The sequence below is a fragment of the Loxodonta africana genome, chromosome 24 (genome assembly GCF_030014295.1).
Source record: "Loxodonta africana isolate mLoxAfr1 chromosome 24, mLoxAfr1.hap2, whole genome shotgun sequence".
NCBI classification, from domain to species: Eukaryota; Metazoa; Chordata; class Mammalia; order Proboscidea; family Elephantidae; genus Loxodonta; species Loxodonta africana.
Genome location: NC_087365.1, coordinates 43473630 through 43501607, shown reverse-complemented (window position 1 = coordinate 43501607; position 27978 = coordinate 43473630). Strand labels below are relative to the sequence as shown.

At 44.9% G+C, this 27978-nt stretch overlaps 1 protein-coding gene across 1 annotated transcript in view; it reads left to right on the top strand.

The window, feature by feature from the left end:
* The window catches only part of JPH2 (junctophilin 2), a 90985-nt gene that overhangs the window by 34946 nt on the left and 28061 nt on the right, over positions 1-27978 (top strand). The window contains exon 2 of the mRNA XM_023550265.2: positions 4043-4832. Coding sequence (XP_023406033.2) covers positions 4043-4832 — 790 coding nt within the window. The remainder of the gene's footprint in view (positions 1-4042; positions 4833-27978) is intronic.

Sequence of the window (27978 nt, the reverse complement as noted above, 5' to 3'; positions counted from 1 at the left end):
CTTCCCAGCACCTAGCATAATGAACGTGCGATCCAGAGTAAATGCTCAGCAAATAATTGTCAAATTCAAAGGAATGAACGAACAACCACAGAAAGCAGGTATTGTTAGCTCCATTTTACAGAAGGACAAAATGAGGCTCAGCAGGCTGAAGTAATTTATACATATTTTAGAACTAGTGTCAGAGGTAAGGTTAAAGCCCAGATCATTCTATACTAAACCAGGGAAAGAGGGTACATTCAGATCTTATAATTTAGGAGCCCCATCTGAGGGACAGGACTGTGTTTACCACGGTCACGGCCTTTGCCAGCCTTTATATGTACCCCAACAACTCCCAGGGTTTGAGCTGCTAAATCTAGACCTGAACATGCTTGGCAGCCGCTGCCATTCGTGACTGAGCACCTACTGCGTGCTGAGTCACGAGGGAAAAGAGAAGATGTGGTTCCTTATGTTCCTTGAAGAATGTTAAGAGTGTCACGCAGGAGAAGACACTCAGAGATACATCAGCTGTTTACCGAGGGCTTCCCTGGGCCTGGGAACGATGCTGGGGTCACAGTGGGAATAAGCTAGACATAGCTCCCTCCTCATAGAAGCCAAAGTCTAGCAGAGAGGGCTTGCGGGGAACAACTGATCACAGTAATTATTTAGTTGCAATTGGGAAAGTGCCAAGAAGTGTAGAGTGACATGGTGGCCTGTGGCTGTCCTGAGCAGTTTGAGAAACCTTCCTGGAGGGAGTCACATTTAAGCCAAAACTCGAAATGTCAACAGGAGTTGAGCGGAGGAATAAGGAGGGGAAGAGTAGGCCAAGAAGAAGGGAAAGCATGGGCAAAGACCCTGAAGTGGGGAGCCCAGTGTGGCAAGGTGAAGTAGGATAGGCAGGTGGGGGAAGCCCATTCCAGGCCTTGTAGGCCCCTAAGGATCTTGGTCCTTATTCCGGGGAAGCACTGCAGGGTTTACACGGCCACGGAGGAGCCAGACCAAAGTTGTATCGCCACTTCCTTCCACCGAGGGCCCCTCTCAGCAGATGGCTGCAGTCAGGGGCCTCCTTCTCTCCCTCCTGGCTGTGTCCCTCCCATTCCCAGAGAGAATTGCCCTGTACCGTCCTGTCTTAGAGGAAGTCGGGCTGAGGATGGCCCGGGCACTTAGCTTTTCCCTGTTCTCAGTGCGCCCTCACTCTCAGCCTCCCCTGGTTGTCTGTGCCTCTTGCCACTTGCTTGCAAGTTTCCTAATATAGCCTGGCCGTTTCCTCCCCAACTGGTGGCCAAGTTACTCTCCTGTTGGAATCTCAGCCTTTCTCGGGCTTAAAGGGACCATGTCAGCCCATCTCACACCAATTTAAGCTACAGGCAGGTTGGTTGATTCCATTTCACAAGCTCGCTCGGATCCAGAGACTAGCTGTATTCTCTCTTTCTTTTCTGTCTTAAACACTGGCTTCTCTGCTCTCTTCTTGCTCATTTTTCCTTTTTATGTCTTTGTTTTCTTTCTTCTGAGATGTGAAAGGAGCACAGCTAGAAATGGATGTGTATTTTGGCTCTGACACATTTATTAGCTGTGTTATCTTGGGCAAGTCCTTTGCCCTTGGTGGGCCTTAGATTTTTCCTTTAAAAAAACTGTAAAATACCTGTCTGCTCATTTTCACAGGGCTGTGCTCAGACTGCTGTCACAGGAAGAATACAGAGTCTCTTCTCGAATGTATGCTGTTCATTCATTCATTCATTTAACAAATACTAACGCACTGTTCTAGGCACTGAGGACGTGGCAGTGCATAAAAAGAAATTCCTGCCTTTATGGAGCTTACATTCTGGTCAGGGAGATAGTCAAGAAACAAAATAAAGAGCAAAACATGTTATATGAGGCATCCTATGAAGAAAAATAAAGCAAGGAAAGGAGACAGGAAATTTTGGGTGGGGGATTGCGATTTTAAAAAGGGTGGTCAGGGGAGGTTTCACTGAGGAGCTGCCAACTGAGTAAAGACTTGAAGATGGCGAGGGAGCAAGCCATGCAGATATCTGGAGAAAGAATATTCCAGGCAGAGGGAATAGCAAATGCAAAGGCCCTGAGGCAGCACCATGGCTGGTACAGGAGGAACAGCAAGGAGGCTTTTGTGGCTAGAGAGGAATGAGGGGGGAGAGGGGAGAATGGGAGGACATGAGGACAGAGAGGTGATGGAGGTGAGATCAGATAGGGCCTTGTGGGTCACTAAGGGCTTCAGCTTTTCCTCTGAGTGAGAAGGAGAATTTCTGGAAGCAGTGACGTGATCTGACGTACATTTTAACAGAATCCCAGTTCTGCTCTGCCTTGCTGTGTGACTTTGGGCAAGTCACATCACCTTTCTGAACATCAGTCTACCTACGAAATGGAGATACTTCATCTTCTCCATGAATTCATGCCCAGTGCTCTCCTCTCTTCTTGTCTGCCTCCGTCTCCGTTTGGCCCTTTTGTAGCTGCTATTCCATGATTATTAGTTTCCCATGGCTGGTTATTGAAACAAGAAGAGTCCTGATGTCCCTGTTTTCCCAGCTGCTCCTGCCTGCCACACAGAGGGGCTGAAAGTTGCTCAAGATCTTCATGGACAGTAGGCGCACTAGGGACACTCCCCAACAAATTAAATCAGAATCTCTAGGGGTGGAGCCAAGGAATCAACATTTTTTTTAAAGCTCCCCTAAGCGATTTTACTGCACAGCCAGGATTGAGAACTGCTGCTCAGAGCGTGAGCTTCGGCATCAAATGGTCCTGGGTTTGGATCCTGCTTCCTTGGTGAAGGCATTTAACCTCTCAAACCACAGCTTCCTCTTCTGTAAATAAGCATAATCAGGGGACCTGCCTCTTAGGACCGGGGAGAGGCTGTGCACTGCACAAGTTCCTTAGTGGAGGCTCTTCAACCAGAGAGGGCTGGTGTGGGTGCAGCTCAACCCTGAGCTGGAGTAGCTGGAGGGACCAGGCAGTAAGGAAGTATCTGGGCACTGTCCTTGGCCTCCTGAGTCACAGTGCCCCAATTCCTAGGACCCCTGCACCCCAGAGTAAGGCCAGACCTTAGAGAGCTTCACGCCCAACATGTCACTGACAGATGGGGAAATTGAGGCCTTAAGAAAGAAAGGGAGTTTCCTAAGGTAACACAATTAGATGGAGTTTCTGGACAGGTTCTGCCCATTGTTGAACAAATACTTATGGAGCACCTTTAGGAGCCAGGTATGCTCTAGGTAATGGAAGAAAAAGATAGAGACGGTCCCTGCCCGCATGGAGCTTCCATTCCAGAAGGGAGAGAAAAGCAATAAATACAATAACCCAGAAACCCAGTGCCGTCGAGACGATTCCGACTGATAGCAACCCTATAGGACAGAGTAGAACTGCCCCATAGAGTTTCCAAGGAGCACCTGGCATATTCGAACTGCCAACCTTTTGGTTAGCAGCCGTAGCACTTAACCACTACACCACCAGGGTTTCCAATAAATATAATAGATATAATATACAATATTATATTATATATATAATATTAATATCATAGATAAATATTTATATTATAAATATAATAAATAAATCATACAGTCTGTTAGAAAGTAATAAGAGCTATGGAAAAAAGGGAAAAGTAGACCAAGTAGCATCCTACCTTGCACACCTGTGACCTGGCACGTTCCCAGCAATGGAAATACCAACACCATCACTCAGACTCCCTTGGGCTTGCCCACTTTGTCCTTGCACACTCATGTACCTCATGCACTCCTGGGGCCTCACCTGCTCACACAACTTCACATACTGACACTGACTCACACACCCTCATGCTACCTCACACACTGGTGACCTCGCAACACTCGCACCGACCAAGCATTCATACCATTGCACAACCTCCTACTGCCTTGCCCACTGATCTTGCACCACTCATGGAGCCTCGCCTGCATTCATAACTTATCACTCTTTGGCCCTCAGATGGACTGCTCCCTCTCTCAGCCCCACCCGGCCTTGCTCTGCCCTTGCACACTCAAGTTACCGTGCACACGCAGGGACCCCATGGTGCCATCCCACTAACTCACCCTCCCTTCGCCCGCAGGGACTTACCAAGGCCAGTTCACCAACGGCATGCGCCATGGCTACGGCGTGCGCCAAAGCGTGCCCTACGGGATGGCCGTGGTGGTGCGTTCGCCGCTGCGCACATCCCTGTCGTCCCTGCGCAGCGAGCACAGCAACGGCACGGTGGCCCCGGACTCGCCCACCTCGCCGGCCTCGGACGGCCCGACGCTGCCCTTGCCCGCCATCCCGCGCAGCGGCTTCGCGCTCAGCCTCCTGGCCAACGCCGAGGCGGCCGCCCGGGCACCCAAGGGCGGCGGCCTCTTTCAGCGGGGCGCCCTACTGGGCAAGCTGCGGCGCGCCGAGTCGCGCACGTCGGTGGGCAGTCAACGCAGCCGCGTCAGCTTCCTCAAGAGCGACCTCAGCTCAGGCGCCAGCGACGCCGCCTCCACCGCTAGCCTGGGCGAGGGTGCCGAGGGCGCCGACGAGGCCGCGCCCTTCGAGGCCGACATCGACGCCACTACCACCGAGAGCTACATGGGCGAGTGGAAGAATGACAAGCGCTCGGGCTTCGGCGTCAGCGAGCGCTCTAGCGGCCTCCGCTACGAAGGCGAGTGGCTGGACAACCTGCGCCACGGCTACGGCTGCACCACGCTGCCCGATGGCCACCGCGAGGAGGGCAAGTACCGCTACAACGTGCTGGTCAAGGGCACTAAGCGCCGCGTGCTGCCGCTGAAGAGCAACAAGGTCCGCCAGAAAGTGGACCACAGTGTGGAGGGCGCCCAGCGCGCAGCCGCAATAGCGCGCCAGAAGGCAGAGATCGCAGCCTCCAGGTAGGACCCCGCGTGGGGGCAGATGGGGGCAGATCGGGGGGTCCCCATTTGGGGAAAGGGTCCTGGGGCAGGCAACCTAGGAGGTCCTATCTCTGAGCCTGTTTCTGCTTCTTTGATGGTCAGAGGCTCTCCATGACCTTTAGGACGTTAACTGGAGGCACTTCAGGCTCTGGTGCCACCTGATCACCTGCCCACCTTTACATCCATCCAACTACTCCCCATCCACCCAAACCTTCCATTCACCTAACCATTCCTTTGTCCAAGCTTTCTAATATCCGCCTGAACAACTATCCATCCACCTGGCCATCTACCCCCATTTAAACAATCATCTTTCCATCTTTTTTCTCATCCAGCCATCCATTCCTAAGCCATCCAACCACCCAGATATCCATCCAACCACTCACCATTCCCTCATCTACCAATCACCCACATTCACTCACCTGCTCCTATCCTGGCACCCACCCATTTATCCAGTCACCTCCATTTACCCAACTACTCCTATCGCCCAACTATACTTCTATCCACTGAAACATCCACTGTCACCCACCCACCCAATCATCCAACCACCCATCCATCAACCACCTATATCACCTATTATATCTCCAACCAACAGTCCATTCACTCTTCCAGCCACTCAACCACCCCACTCATCTAACCAATAGTGCATTCAACCACCCTCCCATCCACGCAGCACCCCGCCCCGTACGTATTCAAACTCCTCTGTTTTCTCATTGTACTTCAGTTAAAGCTCTAATGTTTTTGTGAAAAAAAAAAAAAAAAGCATTTATAAAAAAAAATGCATGGTGCTATTTTTTTTAATTTTGTGGTTCAGAATATGCAGAACAAAACACACCCGTTCAACCATTTCTGCATGTACAATTCATTGATTACATTCTTTGAGTTGTGCAACCATTCTCACCAGGGGCAGATTATCTGGTAAGCAAAGTAAGCAAGATGCTTACTTTGCTTACCAGATCATCTGTAGTGAACAATTTCACATGGGTTTTACCCCATCAAAGATATTTTTTATTAGTTAAGCTAAACTACTGTTTGGTTTTAAGATTTCAGGAATATTTTTTGGTTTAAGTTTTAAAGATTATCTCAGGGCAATAGTTTCAGGGGTTCATCCAGCTCTCTTGGCTCCAGAAAGTCTAGAGTCCATGAATATTTGAAATTCTGTTCTGCATTTTCCCCCTTTTGATCAGGAGTCTTCTATAGAATCTTTCAAAGATGTGGTGAAACCCATGTGAAATTGTTCATTACAGATTAGTAAGTAAGCACAAGTAAGTCCATACTTCCCTTGCTTACTGGGTCATCTGCCCCGGTCATGGGTTGCAAATTTGAAAGAGGCTTTGATTCTGTAGGAAGGTGTGTGGGGTTGGGAGAGAGAAAATGCCAGCCATACCTAGAAACAGAATCTTTGATGTGAAATTGTTCACACAGACCATCTGGTAAGTAAGGTAAGCACTGTGCTTACCTTGCCTATTGGATAACCCTCCCCTGATTCTTACCCTCCTCTCCTGAGATGTTCCTCCTCATTAATATAAACTTACTGCCCCCTAAGTTCCTGTCTAATCTTTCGAGTTACTATTGTCAATTTGATCCCATGTACATAGTTCTTAAAAGAGCACAATACTCAAGGCAGGCATTTTTTACTAGTTAAGCTAAACTATTTGGTTTTAGGAAGACTTCAGGGGATATTTTTGGTTTAAGGTTTAAAGATTGTCTCAGGGTAATAGTTTTAGGGGTTCATCCAGCCCCCTTGGCTCCAGAAAGTCTGGAGTCCATGAGAATTTGAAATTCTCTTCTGCGTTTTCCCCCTTTTGATCAGGACTCTTCTATAGAATCTTTGATCAAAATGTTCAGTAGCGGTAGCTGGGCACCATCCAGTTCTTTTGGTCTCAGGGCAAAGGAGGCAGTTGTTCATGGAGGCAGTTAGCCACACATCACATATCCTCCTCCTGTTCCTGACTCACTCCTCCTTCCTCTGTTGCTCCAGGCACGTAGAGACCAATTGTCCTGCCTTGGGTGGCCCCTTGCAAGCTTTTAAGACCCCAGGCACTACACAGTGAACTAGGAGACAGTACAGAAGCACTAAACACATCATTAGGCCAATTAACTGGGATGGCCCATGGAACCATGACCCTAAGCCTCCAAACCAAGGAAACAAATCCTGTGAAGTTTTTGGTTGTATATAAGGAACCTCAGCAGCTACTTTTTTTTTCTTTGTCACTGTTATAAATATATCTATCACACAACTTTTGCCAGTTCAGCTTTTTATAGGCGTATGACTTATTGACAGCAATTACAATAATCAGCTGTGTAACCCTACTCTTAATCTGTGTGATTTTTCTATCACTGTTAACCCTTCTTTCCCCTTCTTCCTGCCCCTAGTAACCACTAATAAACTTTGGTCTCTATACATTTGTCTTTCTTGTCTTTTTATATAAGTGAGGTCATACAATATTTGTCCTTTTGAGACTGACTTATTTCACTCAGCATAATGTCTTCAAGCTCCATCCATATTGTAGCATGTATCAAGACTTCATTTATGTATATAGAAAATCCCAAAGAATCCATAAGAAAACTTCTAGAACTAATAGAAGAATTTAGCAAAGTTGCAGAGTACACCAAACCCATTGCTGTTGAGTCAATTCTGACTCATAGCAACCCTGCAGGACAGAGTAGAGCTGCCCCATAGGGTTTCCAAGAGCAGCTGGTGGATTCAAACTGCTGACCGTTTGGCTAGCAGCTGAGTTCTTAACTGCTGTAACACCAGGGCTCTCTATACACCAGCAATGAGAAATCTGAAAGGGAAATTAGGGAAACAATTATATTTACAATAGCACCTAAGAGAATAAATTATGTAGGATTGAATCTAACCAGGGATGTAAAGGACTTACACAATAAAAAGTATAAAACACTGCTGAAAGAGATTAAAGAAGACTTAAATGGAAAGGTGTTCCATGTTCATTGATTCAAAGACTTAATGTTGGTAAGATGTCAATGCTATAGTTGTGAACTATGGTGACTCTATGTATTGAATCTATAGTGAACTATAGATTCAATGCAATTCCAATCAATATTCCAGTAGCCTTCTTTACAGAAATAGAAAAACCAATCGTCAACTTTATATGGAATGGCAAGAGGCCTAAATAGCTGAAACAATGTTGAAAGAGAAGAACAAAGTAGGAGGACTCACACTTCCTGATTTTAAAACATATCCTACGGCTATAGTAATCAAAATGGCCTTGATCTAATATAACAATAGATATACAGATCAAAGGAATCAGATTGAAAGTCCAGAAATAAGCCCACACATCTACCTTCAATTGATTGTTGACAAGGGTGCTAAATCCATTCCACGGGGAAAGAAGAGTCTTCAATAAATGGTACTGGGAAAATTGAATTTCGACATACAGGAAAATGAAACAGGATCCATGCCTCATACCATACACAAAAACAAATTAAAAATGACCTAAATGTGCAAATTAAAACCATAAAATTTCCAGAAGAACAAGAAGGGGCAATGCTGTCAGGCCTAGCTTCCAACAATGGATTACCTAACATAACAGAAGCGCAAACAGCAAAAGACAAAATAAATAAATGGGACCTCATAAAAATTGTTCATCAAAAGCCTTCACCAAAAAAGTGAAAAGACGAGCTACTGACTGACAGGATATCTTTGGAAACCATATATCCTACAAGAATTTAATAACTAAGATGTATAGAAAACTTTGACAACTTAACAACAAAAAGACAACCCAATCATAAAATGGGAAAAAAATTTGAATAAACATTTCACCAAAGAGGCCATTCAGGTGACCACCAAACACATGAAAAGATGCTCAGTGTCATTACCCATCAGAGAGCCAAATCAAAACCACAATGAGATACCATTTCACTCCTACTTGAATGGGTAAGAAAAGGTAAGAATGGGTTAAAAAAAGAAAGAAAATTACAAGTGTTGGTGAGACTGTGTGGAAATTAGAACCCTTATCTATTGCTGGTGGTGGAAATGTAAAACAGTATAGGTGTTGTTACAACAATATGGTGGTTCCTCAAAAAACTAAAAATAGAACTACCATGTGACCCAGCAATTCCGCTCCTAAGTATATACCCAGAAGACTTGAAGGTAGACTCGAACAGAGACCTGTATGCCAATGTTCATTGCAGCACTATTCACAATAGCCAAGAGGTGGAAACAGCCTGAATGCCCATCAACAGATGAATGAATAAACAAAATGTGGTACATACATTCAACGGAATACTACTCAGCCAATAGGAGAAATGAAGTCTTGATACATGCTATGATATGGGTGGAGCTTGAAGACACTATGCTGATTGAAATAAGCCACTCACAAAAGGACAAATATTGTATGACCTTACTTATATAAAAAAACAAGAAAAGGCAAATGTATAGAGACCAAAGTTTATTAGTGGTTACCAGGGGTGGTAGGGAGAAGGAAAAGGGGGGTCAATGGTGATGAAAAAATTGCATTGATTAAGGGTACGTTACACAGCCAGTTATTTGTAGTTGCCGTCAATTCAACCTGTAAAAAGTTGAACTGGCAAAAGTCGTGTGATAGATATATTTAGGACAACAGCAAAAAAAGAGTAGTTGCTGAGACTACATACATAAACACCTCATGGGATTTGTTTTCTTGGTTTGGAGGCTTAGGGTCATGGTTCCATGGGCCATCCCAGTTAATTGGCCTAATAATGTGTTTAGTGCTTCTGTACTGTCTCCTAGTTCACTGTGTAGTGCCTGGGGTCTTAAAGGCTTGCAAGGGGCCACCCAAGGCAGGACAATTGGTCTCTATGTGCCTGGAGCAACAGAGGAAGGAGGAGTGAGTCAGGAACAGGAGGAGGATATGTGATGTGTGGCTAACTGCCTCCATGAACAACTGCCTCCTTTGCCCTGAGACCAAAAGAACTGGATGGTGCCCAGCTACCGTTACTGAACATTTTGATCAAAGATTCTATAGAAGAGTCCTGATCAAAAGGGGGAAAACGCAGAAGAGAATTTCAAATTCTCATGGATTCCAGACTTTCTGGAGCCAAGGGGGCTGGATGAACCCCTAAAACTATTACCCTGAGACAATCTTTAAACCTTAAACCAAAAATATCCCCTGAAGTCTTCCTAAAACCAAATAGTTTAGCTTAACTAGTAAAAAATGTCTGCCTTGAGTATTGTGCTCTTTTAAGAACTATGTACATGGGATCAAATTGACAACAGCAACTCGAAAGATTAGACAGAAACCTTACAGGGCAGTGAGTTTATGTTAATGAGGGAGGAACAACACAGAAAAGGAGGGTGAGAATGGTTGTACAACTTGAGGAATGTAATCAGTGTCATTAAGTTGTGCATGTAGAAATTGTTGAATCTGTGTATGTTTTACTGTGTATTTTCAACGAGAACAACAAAGTAAATAAAATTTAGAAAAAAAGGCACCATTTCTTCTACTTGCTGAGTAGTATTCCATTGTATGTATGTACCACATTTTATTTATCCGTTCATCTGTTAATGAGCATTTAGATTGTTTCTACCTTTTGGCTACTGTGAATAGCGCTACAGTGAACACTGGTGTACAAGTCTCTGAGTCTCTGCTGTCAGGTCTTTTGGTTGTATACTAGGAGTAGAACTGCTGCGTCACGTGGTAATTTTATTTTTAGTATTTTGAGGGAGCACCACACTGTTTTCTACAATGGCTGTACCATTTTGCATTCCCATCAATAATGAATAAAGGTTCCAATATCCCCACATCCTCACCAACATTCGTTATTTCCTTTTTTTTAGCCATCCTAATGGGAGTGAAATGGTATTGGTTTGCATCTCTCTGATGGCTAGTGACGCCGAGGATCTTTTCGTGTGTGTGATGCCTATTTGAATGTCCTCTTTGGTGAAATGCCTATTCAAGTCCTTTGCCCATTTGCAGGATGCTATTTCAAGTGCTTTACAAGTATTGACTCATTAGTCCCCTTTACAACCTTACAGGTACTGATTTTATTTCCATTTTGCAGATGAGATAATTGAGGTTCAGAGAGGTAGGGTGACTTGCCACACATCATCCAGTTAGAGAGTGGTCCTTTATCATCTGGCTTCTTCTGTCCTGCCTAGCCTTATCTGCTACCATTCTTGCTCTGGACCTGGATTGCCTCTGTGCTAGGCACCCTAGCCTTTTATCTGTCCTTCTTTAGTTCCTGCTGTGAGAGGCCTTTTGTTCATGTCGTTTCCTCTGCCTGGACTGCTCTTCCTTCCTCTTGCTGCCCACTTAACTCCTACTTCTTCTTCAGAGCTGAGGTCAAACCTGGCTTCCTTGGATAGCTGACGAGGTCCAGTCCCCTGTCACAGGCAGACTCTCACTCAACTGTATAGACATCTCCTTGGAACGTGTCCAGTTGCAACTTCACTTTGCTTATGTGATTCGTTTTTAAGCTACCACTTATAAGGGGCCCTGGTGGCGCAGTGGTTAAGAGCTACGACAATCTATGGCTGCTAGCCAAAAGGTCAGCAGTTTGAATCCACCAGCCACTCCTTGGAAACCCTATGGGGCAGTTCTACTCTGTCCTGTAGGGTCGCTGTGATTCGAAATCGAGTCAACAGCAGTGGGTTTTAGTTTTGGTCCCAGTCACTGTTCTGAGGTCTTTACACGTGTTAACTCATTTAACCTGTAGAAAATCCTTTTGTTGTAGGTCTTTTTATTAGTCCCATTTTGCAAATGAGGAAACCTAGGTTTGCAGTGAGCTAGAGGGATGGCAGCAGGTGTGTCAAGATGGTGCTGAAAGGCACTTGCCTGTCCCAGTGCCTATAGCAATCTTGTTGGTGTCCTAAATGGCCTGGCCTGGGGACTGTGGCACGTGGTCTTCAGAAGTAAAAAGACTTAGAGCCAAAAGACCAAACCAAATCAAGCCTCCTGCAGCTGAGCTGATTCCGACTCCTAGCAGCCCTATAGGACAAGGTAGAACTGCCCCATAGGGTTTCCAAGGCTGTAAATCTTTGCAGAAGCAGATTGCCACATCTTTCTTCCATGTAATGACTGACTGGTGGATTCAAACCACCGGCCTTTCAGTTAGCAACCAAGAGTTTAACCACTGCGCCACCAGGGCTTCTAATCCCAGCTCTAAATCAAAACCAAACCCATTGCTGTAGAGTTGGTTGCGACTCTTAATTCAGTGACCTGGGCGAATCAGTTGTCTGTCTGAACTCCAGTTTCCCCATCTGAGATGCCACTATTTGTTAGTTGTATGGCCTTGGGCAAATCAGTTTTCTTCTCTAAGCCTCGATTGTTTCACCTATAAAAGTGAGGTTGTTCTGAGGGTTAAGAAAGATAGTGCAGGTCTAATGGTTCATTGTCTTCCCAGTTCCCTGGGAAGCAGACTCTGAGATGGAGGTTAGCATGCAAAGAGTTTGTGGGGAGCATTCTCAGGATCAGTACTTGTCGGGGAGTTAAGGATGCAGGGCTGGGCAGAGGGAGACGCTCAGCTGTGATGCAGTCTCCACGAAGGTCTCAGGTGACCACAAGGGGAGCTTGGAATGGAGATGGCCCTTCAAAGATGTCCCAATTCAAGGTGAGGGGGCTGGATCTTTCTACTCTCTGCATCGAATGCAGGCTACCCTCCAGGAAAGAGGCATGACCTGGGGCTGGTCGGCTCTCTGCAGCCAAGGGTAATCCCTGGAGAGGGCTGACAGCCCTCAGGACTCTGAGCAGCTGGGGGGATTAGTCCTTAGTCCTAAAGAGGAACCTGGGTGGCGCATGACAGCATTCACTACAGTGCTGAGTGCCTAGCAAGGGCTCAAAAAATATTAGTAGTCATTGTCGCCCTCAGTGAACTTATTTTATAGATGTGGAAACTGAGACCCAGAGAAGGAATATAACATGCCCAAAACCACCTGGCTAGCAAATGGGAGAACTAGGGATTCATCCCCTAGGTTTCTGACTCCAAAGCTCTAATCAGCGCATCCAGTTATCTCTAAACTTTAAATTCCCATTAACGTGTGAGCAGTTAGTATCATTGGGTGAAAAGGAGAGAGAGAAGGCATAAGTGATTTCCTTTAAGACTTCTTGGTTAGGGGCAGGGCCAGGCTTTTGACCAGGGTAACCATATAATTTATTTTTCAAACCTGGACACTTTCATGAGTAAAAGGAGGCACTATTTAAAAAATGAAACCTTTTATTTTAGAATAATTTTAGATTTACAGATAGCTTGCAAAGATAATACAGAGAGCTCCCATATACTGCTTGCCTAGCTTCCTCTAAAGTTAACTTGTTACTTAACTGCAATACGTTTGGCAAAACCAACACTGGTAGGTACTGTTAACTAAACTCTAGATTTTATTTGAATTTCACTAGTTTTTCCATTAATGTCCTCTTTCTGTTCCAGAATCCCATCCGGGACACCCCATGCAAGTAGTCATCATGCCTCCCTAGTCTCTTCTGGTCTGGGATGGTTTCTCATTCTTTCCTTGTTTTTCATTATCCTGATGGTCTTGAGGAGAATTGGTCAGGTGTTTTGTAGAATGTTCCTCAATTTGAGCTTGTCTGATGTTTTTCTCATAATTGGACTGGAGTTGTGGATTTGGGAGAAGAAGACCACAGAGGTGGCATGCCCTTCTCATCCTGTCAGGGGGCACATGGTATCACCATGATTTATCCTTGGCAATGCTGGCCTTGTCCACTTGGATAAGGTGGTGTCTGCCATGGTCCTCTGCTGTATAGTTAAACTGTTATTGTCTCCTTTCTATATAGTGTTCTGTGGAATCGAGGCAGTAAGTCCAGCCTGTACTCGAGGGGGGCGGGTGGGGAATTAAGCTCCACATTTTGGATGGGGGCGCACCTACATATACAGTTGCTGCTCATTATTTGTGGATTCTGTATTCTCGAACCAGCCTGTGCGCTAAAAAATAATCATGCCACTCTCACAGGCAGTTATAGAACCGTGAAAAATTTCCAGCTGAGGGTGACTGAAGTTGATTTGGTATTCGTTAACTCAGGATTCTCGGGGACTTTCATAACTACCGCAACGAATGCGACTCCTTACACACATCCTTGTACTGTTTGGAATTCTTCTGTAAGGAAGATTTGTCCCTTCTTACAAAGAGAACATTTAAAATAATTAGGTCAAGTGGATTTTAAATAATCATGTCAAGTGTATGTAGTTAACTTGAAGTAATTATTTAAAATGTTACATAGGTCCCTCCACCCCCACTGCTGTCCAGTCGATTCCCATAGGGTCTTCAGTATGGATTCCACCTCAACCTAAAGAAAACAAAAATCCTCACCGCTGGACCAGTGAGCAACATCATGATAAACGGAGAAAAGATTGAAGTCGTCAAGGATTTCATTTTACTTGGATCCACAATCAACAGCCATGGAAGCAGCAGTCAAGAAATCAAAAGACGCATTGCATTGGGCAAATCTGCTGCAAAGGACGTCTTCAAAGTGTAGAAGAGCAAAGGTGTCACCCTGAGGACTAAGGTGCACCTGACCCAAGCCATGGTATTTTCAGTCACATCACATGCATGTGAAAGCTGGACAATGGATAAGGGAGACCAAAGAAGAGTTGACGTCTTTAAATTGTGGTGTTGGCGAAGAATATTGAATATAGCATGGACTGCCAAAAGAACGAACAAATCTGTCTTGGAAGAAGTACGGCCAGAATGCTCCTTAGAGGCAAGGATGGCGAGACTGCATCTTCCGTACTTTGGACATGTTGTCAGGAGGGATCAGTCTCTGGAGAAGGACATAATGCTTGGCAGAGTGCAGGGGTCAACGGAAAAGAGGAAGACCCTCAATGAGGTGGAGTGACACAGTGGCTGCAACTGTGGGCTCAAGCATAGCAACGATTGTGGGGATGGCGCAGGACTGGGCAGTGTTTCGTTCTGTTGTGCAGAGGGTCGCTATGAGTCGGAACAGACTCAACGGCACCTAAGAACAACAACAACAATCTTTACTGAAGCAGACTGCCACATCTTTCTTCTGAGAACCGCTGGTGTTTTTGAACCGCCAACCTTTTGGTTAGCAGTCAAGTGCTTTAACTATGGTGCCATCAGGGCTCCTTGCAGAGATCCCTAGGTGCTGCATTTTGCACTCAACTACTAACCTAAAGGTTGACGATTCGAACCCACCCAGTGGGGCTGCAGAAGAATGGCTAACAATCTGCTTTGATAAAGATTACAGCCAAGAATACCCTAAGGAGCAGTTCTGCTCTAACACATGGGGTTGCTGTGAGTTGGAATTGACTCGATGGTAACGGGTTTGATTTGATTTTTTTATTTGTTTTTTTGTTTATATATAGTTACAACAGGCATAAACCAGACTGTCCTGAGCCACTCTGGGACACAGCAGAGTGGGGTGGGTAAGAGCTCGGGCTCTTGATTTGGAGGACCATGAATCAGACTCTGGCTATTCTACTGAATAGCTGTGTGATCTTGCCCAAGTTGCTTCACCACTCTGGACCTTGGGTCTCGTTTCTTCATAGGGTTGCTGTGAGGAGTGGATGAGCTAATGCTTGTAAAATGCCTGGCAGAGCAGCCAGCAGTAAATCAAGCATTGTCATCATCTAACCTTCTTTTCCAAAGGTGAGGAAATGGGACCTTGGAGAGGAGGAAAGATTCCCCTATGCTACCACAGTGAGAATTTGGGGAGCAAAATCTTGCCTTTCTCTGCCCCCATGCTTCCCTCACCCTCCCTGCCCTTTCTGCCAAGGCTGCACTCCCACGGAGAAGACTGCTGGGCCCACACCTGGAACCAGGCCTCTAGAGTGAGAAGTTGGTGTCCAGCTTCCTCTACTTGAGAGGGGAGCCCAGGGGAGATTTGGCTTTCTCCTGTTTATCCTGTGTGCCCCTGGGGCTGGTGTCATGTGGGGGAGCGGTAGCTGCCTGGCTCAGTTTTGTGCAGAGGCTGAATTTCCAATTAAGGGAATCTTTGAGCTAGGAGGAGAAGCAGACTGTGGCTGTCTTCCTCAGAGACTCTTCCCCTGTCCCTGTCCCCAAGGCTTTGGTGAGCAAGCTGGCTGGAGAGACACAGGAAACATTCCCAGTGGCCACCCCATCCTCACCCCTAGGTGGGCTTGGGGATTCTCTCCATTTTATCTTCCAGGCTCTTGCCCCAGGCCTGTGTGGACTTGGCAGCTCAGAGCCTAGGACCAGAACATCTTTCGCAGGGGGAAGGGAGAAAACTGAGAAGTCTCACCTCCCTAAATGAGCTATGGTTAGAAAAATATTCTACACCCACACTATCCAATATGGTAGTCACATGTGGCTCTTGGGCACTTACAATGTGTCTAGTCTGAATTGAGACGTGCTGTGTAAAACACACACTGGATTTTGAAGACTCGTGAAAAAATATGTAAGTAACCTATTAGTTTTTACATTAATTACATGTTGAAATGATTATATTTTAGATAGCTGGGTTAGAAAAAATATATTATTAAAATTAATGTAGCCTGTTTCTTTTTACTTTTTTGAGTGTAGCCCCTAGGAAATTTAAAGTTACATATGTGACTCACATTATATTTCTCTTGGATAGTGCTGCTCTAAACCCCATGCAGGGCCCTTGGGGTCAGTTCAACCCCTTCACACACCAAATGGGGAAACTGAGGTACAGAAAGACGCAAAGATGTATGCACAGCCACTAAGTGATTGAGGGGAAACTAGACTCATGTCTTCTGATTTTGTGGCCAAGAGCTCTTTTTGTAATGCCTTTTAAGGTCATGGATACTGGGCAATGGAGGGAAGCTGGGATGTTTGAGGAGGCGCCTAAACTTTTCTGGTTGTCACGCCAACGCCCTCATATATGGTTCCCTTTTGGAAGGAGCACAGTGAGTGGTTAAGAGTGGGGGCTTTGGCTCTGTCTCTCCCTTGCTGTATCTCATCTTCTCTCCAGTCCTTAATTCCTTTATCTCTAAAAGGAGAAAAAGGAGCCCTGGTGGCCAGTGGTTAAAGTGCTCAGCTGCTAAGCAAAAGGTCGGTGGTTGAAACCCACCAGCCGCTCCTCAGGAGAAAGATGTGGTAGTCAGCTTCCATAAAGTTTTCAGGCTTGGAAACCCCATGGGGCAGTTCTACTCTGTGCTATAGGATCGCTTTTAGTCAGAATTGACTTGACAGCAGTGGGTTTGGTTTGTTTTTTTTTATACCTTGGAGTATTTTCACAAGGGTTAAATCAGAGGCTATATACACAGCACTCAATACAGGACTGGCAAGCAGGAAGTGTTTAATAAATGTTAGCGGCTCTTACCATTGTCCAGTATTCTTCTCCTCAATCTGGTACCAGGGTATCATCAGTGTGGCCCTGAAGACAGGGACCTCTGAACTGCTCTATCTTCCACATCCCTAACCCCACCCCATCTCCTCCCAGGCTGGCCCTGAAAACTTGAAAGTTGAGCACTAGGGTTAGAACTGGCTTTACGATTTGCTGGGACCTACAATTCTCTGGTGAGCAGGAGCCCATATGGTGCAGTGGCTAAGAGCCTCGGTTGTGGCATTGGATGGACCCGCATTTCAATCTGGGTTCAGCTTCTTGCTAGACGTTAGGCAAGCTACCTCACCTCTCTGGGCCTCACTTTTCTCTTCAGTCAAATGGGAATGATAGTAATTCTTCCCTCAAAGTATTGTTGTAGAGAGTGAAAGAAATAGACCATATAAAGTACCTGGTGCTTCGGAGGCAAGCAAGGAAGTGTAAGCTGTTATTATGAATTTTATATGATTCCCTACTGACCTGGAAGTCTCCTCAGAGAATGAAATCACCTGAGGGAAGGCCCTGTCTTCTCTCAGTCTCCACAGCTGTGTTGCAAACTTTCATCTTCCTCGTGTCACTATCCCAGTCTTTACTACGTCCACGCCCCACCTCTACTAACTTTCTTACTTTGCCTCTCTCTATCTTTAAATTAACTTACTTAAAAATACATTTATTGAAGAGGAAAACTTTCTAATCACTATTGTGTCTTAGTCATCTAGTGCTGCTGTAACAGAAATACCACAAGGGGATGGCTTTAACAAACAGAAGTTTATTCTCTCACAGTCTAGGAGGCTAAAAGTCCAAATTCAGGGTGCCAGCTCCAGAGGAAGGCTTTCTCTTTCTGTTGGCTCTGGGGGAAGATCCTTGTCATCAATCTTCCTCTGGTCTAGGAGCTTCCCAGTGCAGGGACCCTGGGTCCAAAAGACACGCTCCCTTCTTGGTTCTTCAGTTTTGGTGGCATGAGGTCCTCCTACCTCTCCGCTCACTTCTCTCTTTTATATCTCAAAGGAGATTGACTCGAGACACAACCTAATCCTGTAGATTGAGTCCTGCCTCATTAACATAACTGCCTCTAATCCTGCCTCATTAACATCATAGAGGTTAGGATTTATAACACATAGGATAATCACATCAGATCACTAAATGGTAGACAACCACACAATACTGGGTATCATATCCTAGCCAAGTTGACACACATTTTTGGGGGACACAATCGAACCTATAACACTATCATAAATCAGCAACCAATATCTTGGGATGTATCTTGGGATGTAGCCACTAAAATATACCCTGAAAACAGAACAATAGTATTCAAGCATGAGGTCAAACTGCTGTTGGCCAAAGGTGCTGAGCCTGAAGCCTGTTCTCTTTTTGTTAAAAAGAGACTTTGGCAAGAGATAGAGAGGTGTGAAAGACATATCGGCACCTAACGGAGGTTTTTTTCTTGACTGACAAGAATGAATTTGGTGTTATTTCGGGCCGTGACTTCATACTGCACATTCATTTCCAGCCCACTGAAGTGTGCAGGCCACCCAGGGGGATCAGGCCTAAGGGAGGATCTTGGTAATTACCCATGTTTGAGCCTGCTTATTTAATTTTTATTTAACAAACATGCATATAGTGTTTCTTTCTGGGAGCCAGGCACAATTCTAAGTACCTTACGTATATTAACTTATATAACCCTGAAAACTATTCTATGAGGTACTATTATCCTCATTTTACAGATGAGGAGATTGAGGCACAGAGAGTTATGTGTCTTAAACAAAGTCATATAGGTGAGTAGTGGCAGAGCTAGGAGTCTAAGCCAGGTGACTTGGTTCTAGAATGTTCTTAACCATGATCTGACCTTTGGTTGATTTTCTTCCATAAAATTTTATTAGCACTTGTGCTGTACCAGGTTTGCACTGGGGCACTGGGAACCCAGTGATGGATCAGCATGGTCAGCATCCTCCGCGGACTCACAGCCTACTGGCCAAGACAAACAGGATTCAACACAATGAGGGGTAGATTAGAGGGAGGACTGAGCTGGGAGCAGTGAGAGCCTAAAGCTAAAGAGCAACTAACCGTCCTCAAGTGGTCTGGGAAAGCTCTCCGCAGGTGAGCTTCTCCAGCTTGCCAGGTGGAGAAGAGAGAGGGAAGGGTCATTCCAGGTACAGGAACTAGGATGTGCAAAGGCATGGAGGTAGGAATGTGTGTGGTGTATTTTTGGAGAGGTGAAACTTTGAGAGAGCTAGAGTGGGTGAGGAAAGCGATTAGAGATGGGGCTGGGAAGGCAGGCTGGGGCCAGGTGGGGATGGACTTTGAAGGCCAGGTTAAAGAGCAGGAGCCTAAGTTTCGAACTAAAATACCTACTAGGGCTGGGCAGTGTCAGGCCTGTGTCCCAGTCAGTAGCGGGTGGTGGAACCACGGAGACTTGGCCTTGGCATACTCCTGAGAAAGGGGCTGCTGCTTTGTAACTCCAGCTAATGGTTGTCCTGCAGGAACGCGGACCTAGCAGCTGCAAGTCTCTTGATTTCTCAAGAGAAGCTAGAAATTCGCACTTTGGCATAAAATCTTCCTCCTTTTTGACTTTTTATTATGGAAACAAATTAGACATACATAAAACAGAGAGACTGGTGTAATGAAAACCCATATGCCCATTAACTGGATTTAGCAGTTGTTAACAGTGTTGCCATATTTGCTTCATCTTAAAAAATATTTTTGCTAAACTATTCTAAAGAAAATTTTATTCTAAAGAAAATTATAGACATGGCGAGAATTCATCTCTAAATACTTCAAGGTACACCTCTAAAAGATAAACACATTTCCTTCCTAACCCTAAAACCATGACCATACCTAACCGGTTAACAATAATTTCATCCTCTGGAGAAACACTAAATAGACAATAGGTAAGTAGTAACTTTGGTGAAGGATAAGACAGTACACAATCCTGGGGAAACCAGCACAACTTGTCTGAATTACTGGGCTGAGGGCTGTGGGGAACACCTAGCTGAACTGGCATAACACAGTTTATAAAGAAAATGTTCTACATTCTACTTCGGTGAATAGCGTCTGGGGTCTTAAAAGCTTGTGAGCGGCCATCTAAGATACTCTGCTCGTCTCACCCCATCTGGAGCAAGGGAGAATGAAGAAAACTAAAGACACAAGGAAAAGATTAGTCCAAATGACTAATGGATCACAAGTCCTACAGCCTACACCAGACCCAGTCTAGCACAGTGAGATAGATGGTGCCTGGCTACCACCACCAACTTCTCCGTCAGGGATTACAATAGAGGGTCTTGGAAAGAGCTGGAGAAAAATGTAGAACAAAATTCTAACTCACACACACACCAAAAAAAGACCAGATTTACTGGTCTGACAGAGACTGGAGAAACCCTGAGAGTATGGGCCCTAGATACCCTTATAGCTCAGTAATGAAGTCACTCCTCCAAAGATTAGACAGGCCCATAAAACAAAACAAGACTAAATGGCACACCAGCCCAGGGGCAAGGATGAGAAGGCAAGAGAGGACAGGAAAGCTGGTAATAGGGAACCCAAGGTTGAGAAGGAGAAAGTGTTGACATGTCGTGGGGTTGGCAACCAATGTCACAAAACAATATGTGTACTAATTATTTAATGAGGAGCTAGTTTGTTCTGTAAACCTTCATCTAAAGTACAATAAAAAAACAATAACTTCATCCTCTATTTTTCCCAAAATACATTTTAAATCTGGTTTGTTCAAATGAGAAGCTATGTCTCTTCTTTTTTCAGAATGTATTTTTTTTAATAACAGTTTTATTGATGTCATTCACATGCTATAAAATTTACCCTTTTAAAGAATACCGTTCATTGGTTTTTCATATATTCACAGAGGTGTGCAATCATCACCACTATATAATTCCAGAACGTTTTCATCACCCCAAAAAAGAAACCTTGACCCATTATCAGTCGCTCCTTATTCACTGGAATTCCTAATCTACTTTCTGTTTTTATGAATTTTCCTCTTCTGGGCATTTTATATAAATGGAATCGTACAATATATGGTCCTTTGTGTCCAGCTTATTTCACTTAGCATAATGTTTTCCAGGCTTATACATGTTACAGCATGTATCAGGACTTCATTTCTTTTTATGGCCGAGTAATATTCCATTCCTGGTGGCGTAGTGGTTAAGTGCTATGGCTGCTAACCAAAGGGTCAGCTGTTCAAATCCGCCAGGCGCTCCTTGGAAACTCTGTGGGGCAGTTCTACTCTGTCCTATAGGATTGCTATGAGTTGGAATCAACTCGACAGCACTGGGTTTGGTTTTGATATAGCTTTACCATATTTTGCTTATCTGTTCATCAGTCAACGAACATTTGAATTTCTTGTACTGTGGGGCCATTATAAATAACACTACTTTGAACATTTGCATACAAGTATTTGGGTGGACATAAGCTTTCATTTCTCTTGGGCATGTACTCAGAAGCGGAATTGCTGGGCCATGTGATAACTCTACGTTTAACTTTTTGAGGAACCGTCAAACTGTTTTTGCACATTGGCTGCACCAGCAATGTACAAGAGTTCCCATTTCTCCACTTCCTCGTCAAAATTTATCATTGTCCATCTTTTAATTCTAGCCATCTTAATGGATGTGAACAGCTATCTCATTGTGGTTTTGATTTGCATTTCCCTAGTAATTAATAACGTAAGTCATTAATGCACAAAATAATCGAATAGATTTTTTTAACTATTGTAAATGCAAGATGTCAGATAACGAGACAGCCGATAACTGAGGAGCTGGTCTACTATCTGACTGTTTTTGCACATTAATGATGTACGTCTGGTGAAAATAACGCTGGCTGTCATGGTTAAGGTTATGTGTCACCTTGGCTGGGCCATGATTCTCGGTGGTTTGGCAGTTACGTTACAATGTAATTTGGCGGTTATGTAATGATGTAGTCATCCTCCATTTTGTGGTCTTATGTGGCCATCCTCCATTTTCTTTTAACACTGATTTGTGCATAATGACCCAGTCTTTGGAACTCACCATGTCAGTAAGTGAGGAGTGGTTGTAGTTAATATTGTATCATACCAGGAGGCACCTAATAGACACAAGCTGACCTGAAATCTTCCAGTTCTTAAGTGCTGGCAGCTAATTCACATTTTTTATGAGAGTATTGTGTGGCTCACCCCACCCAGGGAGTGGAGAGGAGAGGGTGGCCTTTGGCTACAGACTTAATTAGACCCTAAGAAGCTTTTCAAATTTCTGTAAGTCCTTAAATACCCAAGGGGCAGACCTGAGTTTGGGAGCTTGAGTTGAAGGGAGGCTAATTATTGTTTTATATGACAAAGTAGGGGATTTGGTTTGAGAGCAGAGGCAGGGCTGCAAATAGAGGAGGAGGAGCTGGTGAAGGAGGGGTGGGGGAGAAAAGAGGGAAAGGCAGAGCATCAGGGAATTGAACTGAGCAACAGTGAGAGAAACCTAACACATCTCTCAGTTAATACTAAAGCTCTCACATCCATACAGGAAAATCCACCAACACATACACGCACACGGAAGGCACCTGATACCCCTCTGAGCCCCACCTGTCTCAGCAGCTCACATGAAATCTTGGATAACAATGGTTGACATTATTGGATAGCATTATACTGAGGACTTACCATGCTGTGACAGACACTATTCTAAGTGCTTAGCTGAGGTAACTCGTGGAATTCCCACGTTACAGATGGGAAAACAGAGGCACAGGAATTAAAAAAAAAATGCCCAACATCACATAGCTAATAAGTTGTAGAGCTGAGATTCAAACCCAGGCAACTTTCGTTCCAGAGTCTGTGTTATTGGCCTCTATCCTACCCTACAGCTTCTTCCCTTCAATAAGCTTCTTCCTCCCCCAATAGTCTGTTCTTTCCTTGTTGTTATAAAAATATATATAACACAAGATTTGCCAATTCAACGTTTTTTGGTGTCTTTTTATCTAGACTAGTGATAGTAACCTCATTAATCATGTTGTGTAAGCATCGCCATAATCATTGCCTTATTTCCCACCACCATGAACAGAAACTCACTGCCTCCCAAACAGTGGCTCCCCTTTCCCTCTTCCTCCTTCTCCCCTTTTAAAAAAAAATAAGTGTTCTAAAGAACTATTTGTTGTTAAAATTTAAGGGGATTCAGAATGATAAAAAATAAAAGATAATAAAATCCCATTTGATTCCACCCCAGTTGCACCTCTGAGGTCATTGCTAACAGCTTACTCATGCCTTACTTCCATTCACCCATTCACACACGTCTGTTTTTTTTTTTTTTTGTACTATTAGGACCACTTACATAATGTTCTGCGGCTTGTTTTTTGTTTTTTTAGTAGTAAAACATACTCAATTTTTTTTGCTCTTTTTAAAAAATGTTATTTATTTTGTTGTTATTGTTAGGAATGTACACAGGAAAACACATACCAATTCAACCATTTCTACGTGTACAATTTAGTGACATTGATTACATTCCTCGAGTTGTGCAACCATTCTCACCCCCCTTTTCTGAGTTGTTCCTCCCCTATTAACATAAACTTACTGCCCCCTAAGGCTCCTATCTCATCTTTTGAGTTGCTGTGGTCAATTTGATCCCGCATAGATAGTTCTTAAAAGAGCATAATGCTCAAGACAGACCTTTTTTACTAGGGAGGTTACACTATTGTTTGGTTTTTAAGCGGACTTCAGGGGTGCAGCTGACTTCTTTTGACTTAACGTGTTTTGAGATCTTTCCATCGTAGTGTGCATAATTTTGCCTCATTATTTGACAGCGCATCATTGTCTTAGTCATCTAGTGCCGCTATAACAGAAATACCACAAGTGGATTGCTTTAACAAAGAGAAATTTATTTCCTCACAGTAAAGTAGGCTAAAAGTCCAAATTCAAGGTGTCAACGCCAGGAGAAGGCTTTCTCTCTCTGTCGGCTCTGAAGGAAGGTCTTTCTCATCAATCTTCCCCTGGACTAGGAGCTTCTCTGCGCAGGAACCCCAGGTCTAAAAGACACACTCTGCTCCCGGTGCTTCTTTCTTGGTGGTATGAGGCCCCCCACTCTGCTTGCTTCCCTTTTCTTTTATCTCTTGACAGATAAAAGATGGTGCAGGCCACACTCCAGGGAAACTCTCTTTATACTGGATCAGGGAGGTGACCTGAATAAGGGTGGTGTTACAATCCCACCCTAATCTTCTTAACATAAAATTACAATCACAAAATGGAGGACAACCACACAATACTGGGAATCATATCCTAACCAAGTTGGCACGTATTTTTGGGGGGGACACAGTTCAATCCATAGCAATAATATTCCACGGAAACCTGGTGGCCTAATGGTTAAGAGGTACGACTGCTAACGAAAAGGTCGGCAGTTCAAGTCCACCAGGTGCTCCTTGGAAACTTTGTGGGGCAGTTCTACTCTGTTCCATAGGGTCGCTATGAGTCGGAATCAAATCAACAGTAATGTGTTTGGTTTTTGGCTTTTTAATATTCCATAGTTTGGCTGTACTGCAGTGTATTTAACCAGATCTCTCCTGATGGAGATTGAAACCATTTCATGTTTTCCTGATTACAGATGAGGCAGTAGTGAACACCCTTGAACTCGTGTTTTCTCGTGGAGCTTGTTAAAGGGTGGCCCAGCAGGCAACTTGTCTTATCAAGGGCATTCAAACATCATTGGAATAAATTGAAAATATAATGCCAGTAACCTAGATCTCTGCAAGAGATGACTCCTGACAGTTACTGTCCAACTGTAAATTGGTGGCCCCTTTCCTGACAAGCTCGACAGTACCCTGAGTGGGTTAACACAAACAAACAAATGAGCAAAAACCCAAACCACTCCTGTCCAGTGTTCCACCCCAGCCCCAGTGTATGTTCAACAAATATTTTAAGGATAGTAATGGTTGGAAGGAGTGCCAAATTATTAACCTGGCTCCACATCTTTGCCTGTCTCTGCACAGACCTACATTTATGGGTCAAATTCCCAGAAGTGGAATTTCAAGTTCAGATAGAATATGCATTTTAATTATTATCCGAACCCAAGTTAACCTCCACCTGACTACTACCAAAAGCTTGGCGTTTTGAATCCCCCCAGAGGTGTCTCAGAAGACAGGCCTGGTGATCTCTTTCTTAAAATCCTGTGAAGCAGTTCCACTCCGCACGCGCGAGGTCGTCATGAGTTGGCATTGACTCCATGGCAGCTGACAGCAACAACAATGGGCTAGTACCAAGTTCACACCCTCCCCCACCTCTACCAACCATGTACAAAAGGAAGGTTTTCCCCATACCCTCCACAGCGCCACATATTTGCCAAATTGTTTGACGATAGTCAGGTGTTCCATCAACCCAGTGGCCACTTCCCTCCAACCAACTGTCCATACCCATCAAGGCAAAAGTTTGTCCTTGTTCTCTCCGTCTCTGGTATCTGAGTTTCCTGGATACCAGCTTTCACTGAGGGGATTAGCCTCTTCTCCCTGGGGATAGTCTTGAAATGTCAGAAAGACACCCTGAGCCTAGACTCCTGCCCCCCATCGTGTCCATACTTCACCAATCACCAGATGAACAAAATCCCTTTGTTCCCAGACTGAAGACTGGGGTGAATGGAATTTCCTGACTTGTCAGGGCTGCATTCTTGTGACAGACATGAGTCAGCTGTGGGTCCGAGGCCAGCCACTGAGCTGAGTGGTCTAAAGAGAGGGAAGAGCTTGCCAGAGCCCCTGGCAGCAGGGGAGACTTTAAAGCTATGAAGAAATGTGTTTGGAGGAACCAGACCTTCCAAGCTTGCAGAGTGGAGAACTAGGGAAAAGACCCAGCATACTCCCATCAGTTCTCAGAAAAAGGTACGTTAGGGAGGGCGCAGCCCAACGTTGTCATTTCACAGATGAGGAACCTGAGGCCAAGAAAGGGGCAGCAATCACCAGGGCCATGCAGGGAGTCAGGGTCAGGCTGGAGGTTAGAGTGTGGGACGCTCTCATTAAAACCCAGTGGGCTTCTTGGTCACCTTTGATAAATCAAATAGGAAGAGGACATGGCTCTGGGATATGGCAAGGAAATGCCCCTCCCCCATCCCCACAACTCTGCCCCATAAGCTGTGCTTAGGGACCCAGTTCCAGAACCCTTCCAGCTTTATTTGTTAGCCCGAATAGCAGAGCTGGAGGGCAGACAGACCAACAGCTTGTGCCTTTGTAAGAAAAGTGCCTGCTCTTCCCCCCAGGGTGAATGGTTTCCCCATTTCCTGGTGAAAGGTCTGACCAAATGAAGTCAGTGCTGCTCCAGCCCTGGCACCTGAGCAGAGCCTCAGCAGCTCCAGAGACGCAGGGGTCAGCGCTGGAAGGGCCAGACACGAGGGTGTCGGAATAACAATCATCATGGCAACGATCGTGGCTGCCCTAGGGTGGGGCTTGAGAGTTCAGGCTGCCTGGGTTCTAGTCCTGGACACTAGCTGGCTGCATAGCCTTGGGCAAGTGGCTTCCTCCAAAGCTTTCTGTACCTCCATTTCCTCATCTCTAAAATGGGAATCATAAGAGATCTTACCTCACGAGGTGTATGCAAGGATCAAGCAGGTATTCACAAATACGCCTGGGACAGTGCCTGGCACAGAATCAGTGCCCATTCTGACTACCCAGGCCAGGCTTTCTGCTAAGACCCCTTGTATAAGCATCATCTCACTTAATCCTTATGACACCAAAAAGCCAGTTGCCATCAAGTCTATTCCAACTCCATGTGTTGCAGAGTAGAACTGTGCTCCATAAGGCTTTCAAAGGTGTGACCTTTTGGAAGCAGGTTGCCAGGCCTTTTTTCCAAGATGCCCCCGGGTGGGTTTGAACCTCCAGCCTTTCGACTAGTAGTCGAGCGCTTAACCATTTTTGTCACGCAGGAACTCCTAACCCTTATGAGGAAGGTGCTATTACTTATATTAATCCATATTAATCCATAATATACTTAACCCATTATAGCGGAAACTCGCCCTAAGTCACAGAATAATGAACACAAAATAACTGGCTTCAAATTCGCTGATTAACCACTGTTGGAAGAGAAAGTCTTTCAGTGCTAACATTTTAGGTTACTATGCTGGCAGTCTGATATACCGTGCCTGGCCATCCTTTGGTGCCTGGCCATCCATTTTGTATGGCAGAGCCGCTGCAAGCGTAGGCTGGAGAGACCGAGAAATTTAGGTTCAAATCCCATCTCTGTGACTTGCTCACTGGGTGTCCTGGGCCTCTCTGAGCCTTACTTTCCTTGTCCGTAGAATGCTGTCTTCATTATCTAGTGCTGCTATAACAGAAATACCACAAGTGGATGGCTTTAACAAAGAGAAATTTATTCTTTCACAGTCTAGGAGGCTAGAAGTCCAAATTCAGGGCGCCAGCTCCAGGGGAAGGCTTGCTTTCTCTGTTGACTCTGGGGGAAGGTCCGTGTCATCAGTCTTCCTGATTGAGGAGCTTCTCAGCACAGGGACCCTGGGTCCAAAGGATGCGCTATTCTCCTGACTCTTGTTTCTTGGTGGTATGAGGTCCCCATGTCTCTCTGCTGGCTTCTCTCTTTTATATCTCAAAAGAGATGGACTTAGGACACAACCTAATCTTGTAGATTGAGTTTTGCCTCATTAACATAACTGCCTCTAATCCTGCCTCATCAACTTCATAGAGGTAGGATTTACAATGCATAGGGAAATCACATCAGATGACAAAATGGTAGACAATCACAATGCTGGGAATCAAGGCCTAGACAGGTTGACACATATTTTGGGGGAACACAATTCAATCCATGACAAACGGGGACAGTGGGGTCGCTCAGAGGGCTATTTTAAAGGACTTCGCATGCTGGAGGCACTCAGCGGTGCTCAGTAAGTGGAGGCCGTGGCCAGGTTTACCATCATCGTTCTTGTTAGCCAGAGACTCAGGCTCCTCCTCCAGACTTCAACCTCCCCCAGTTG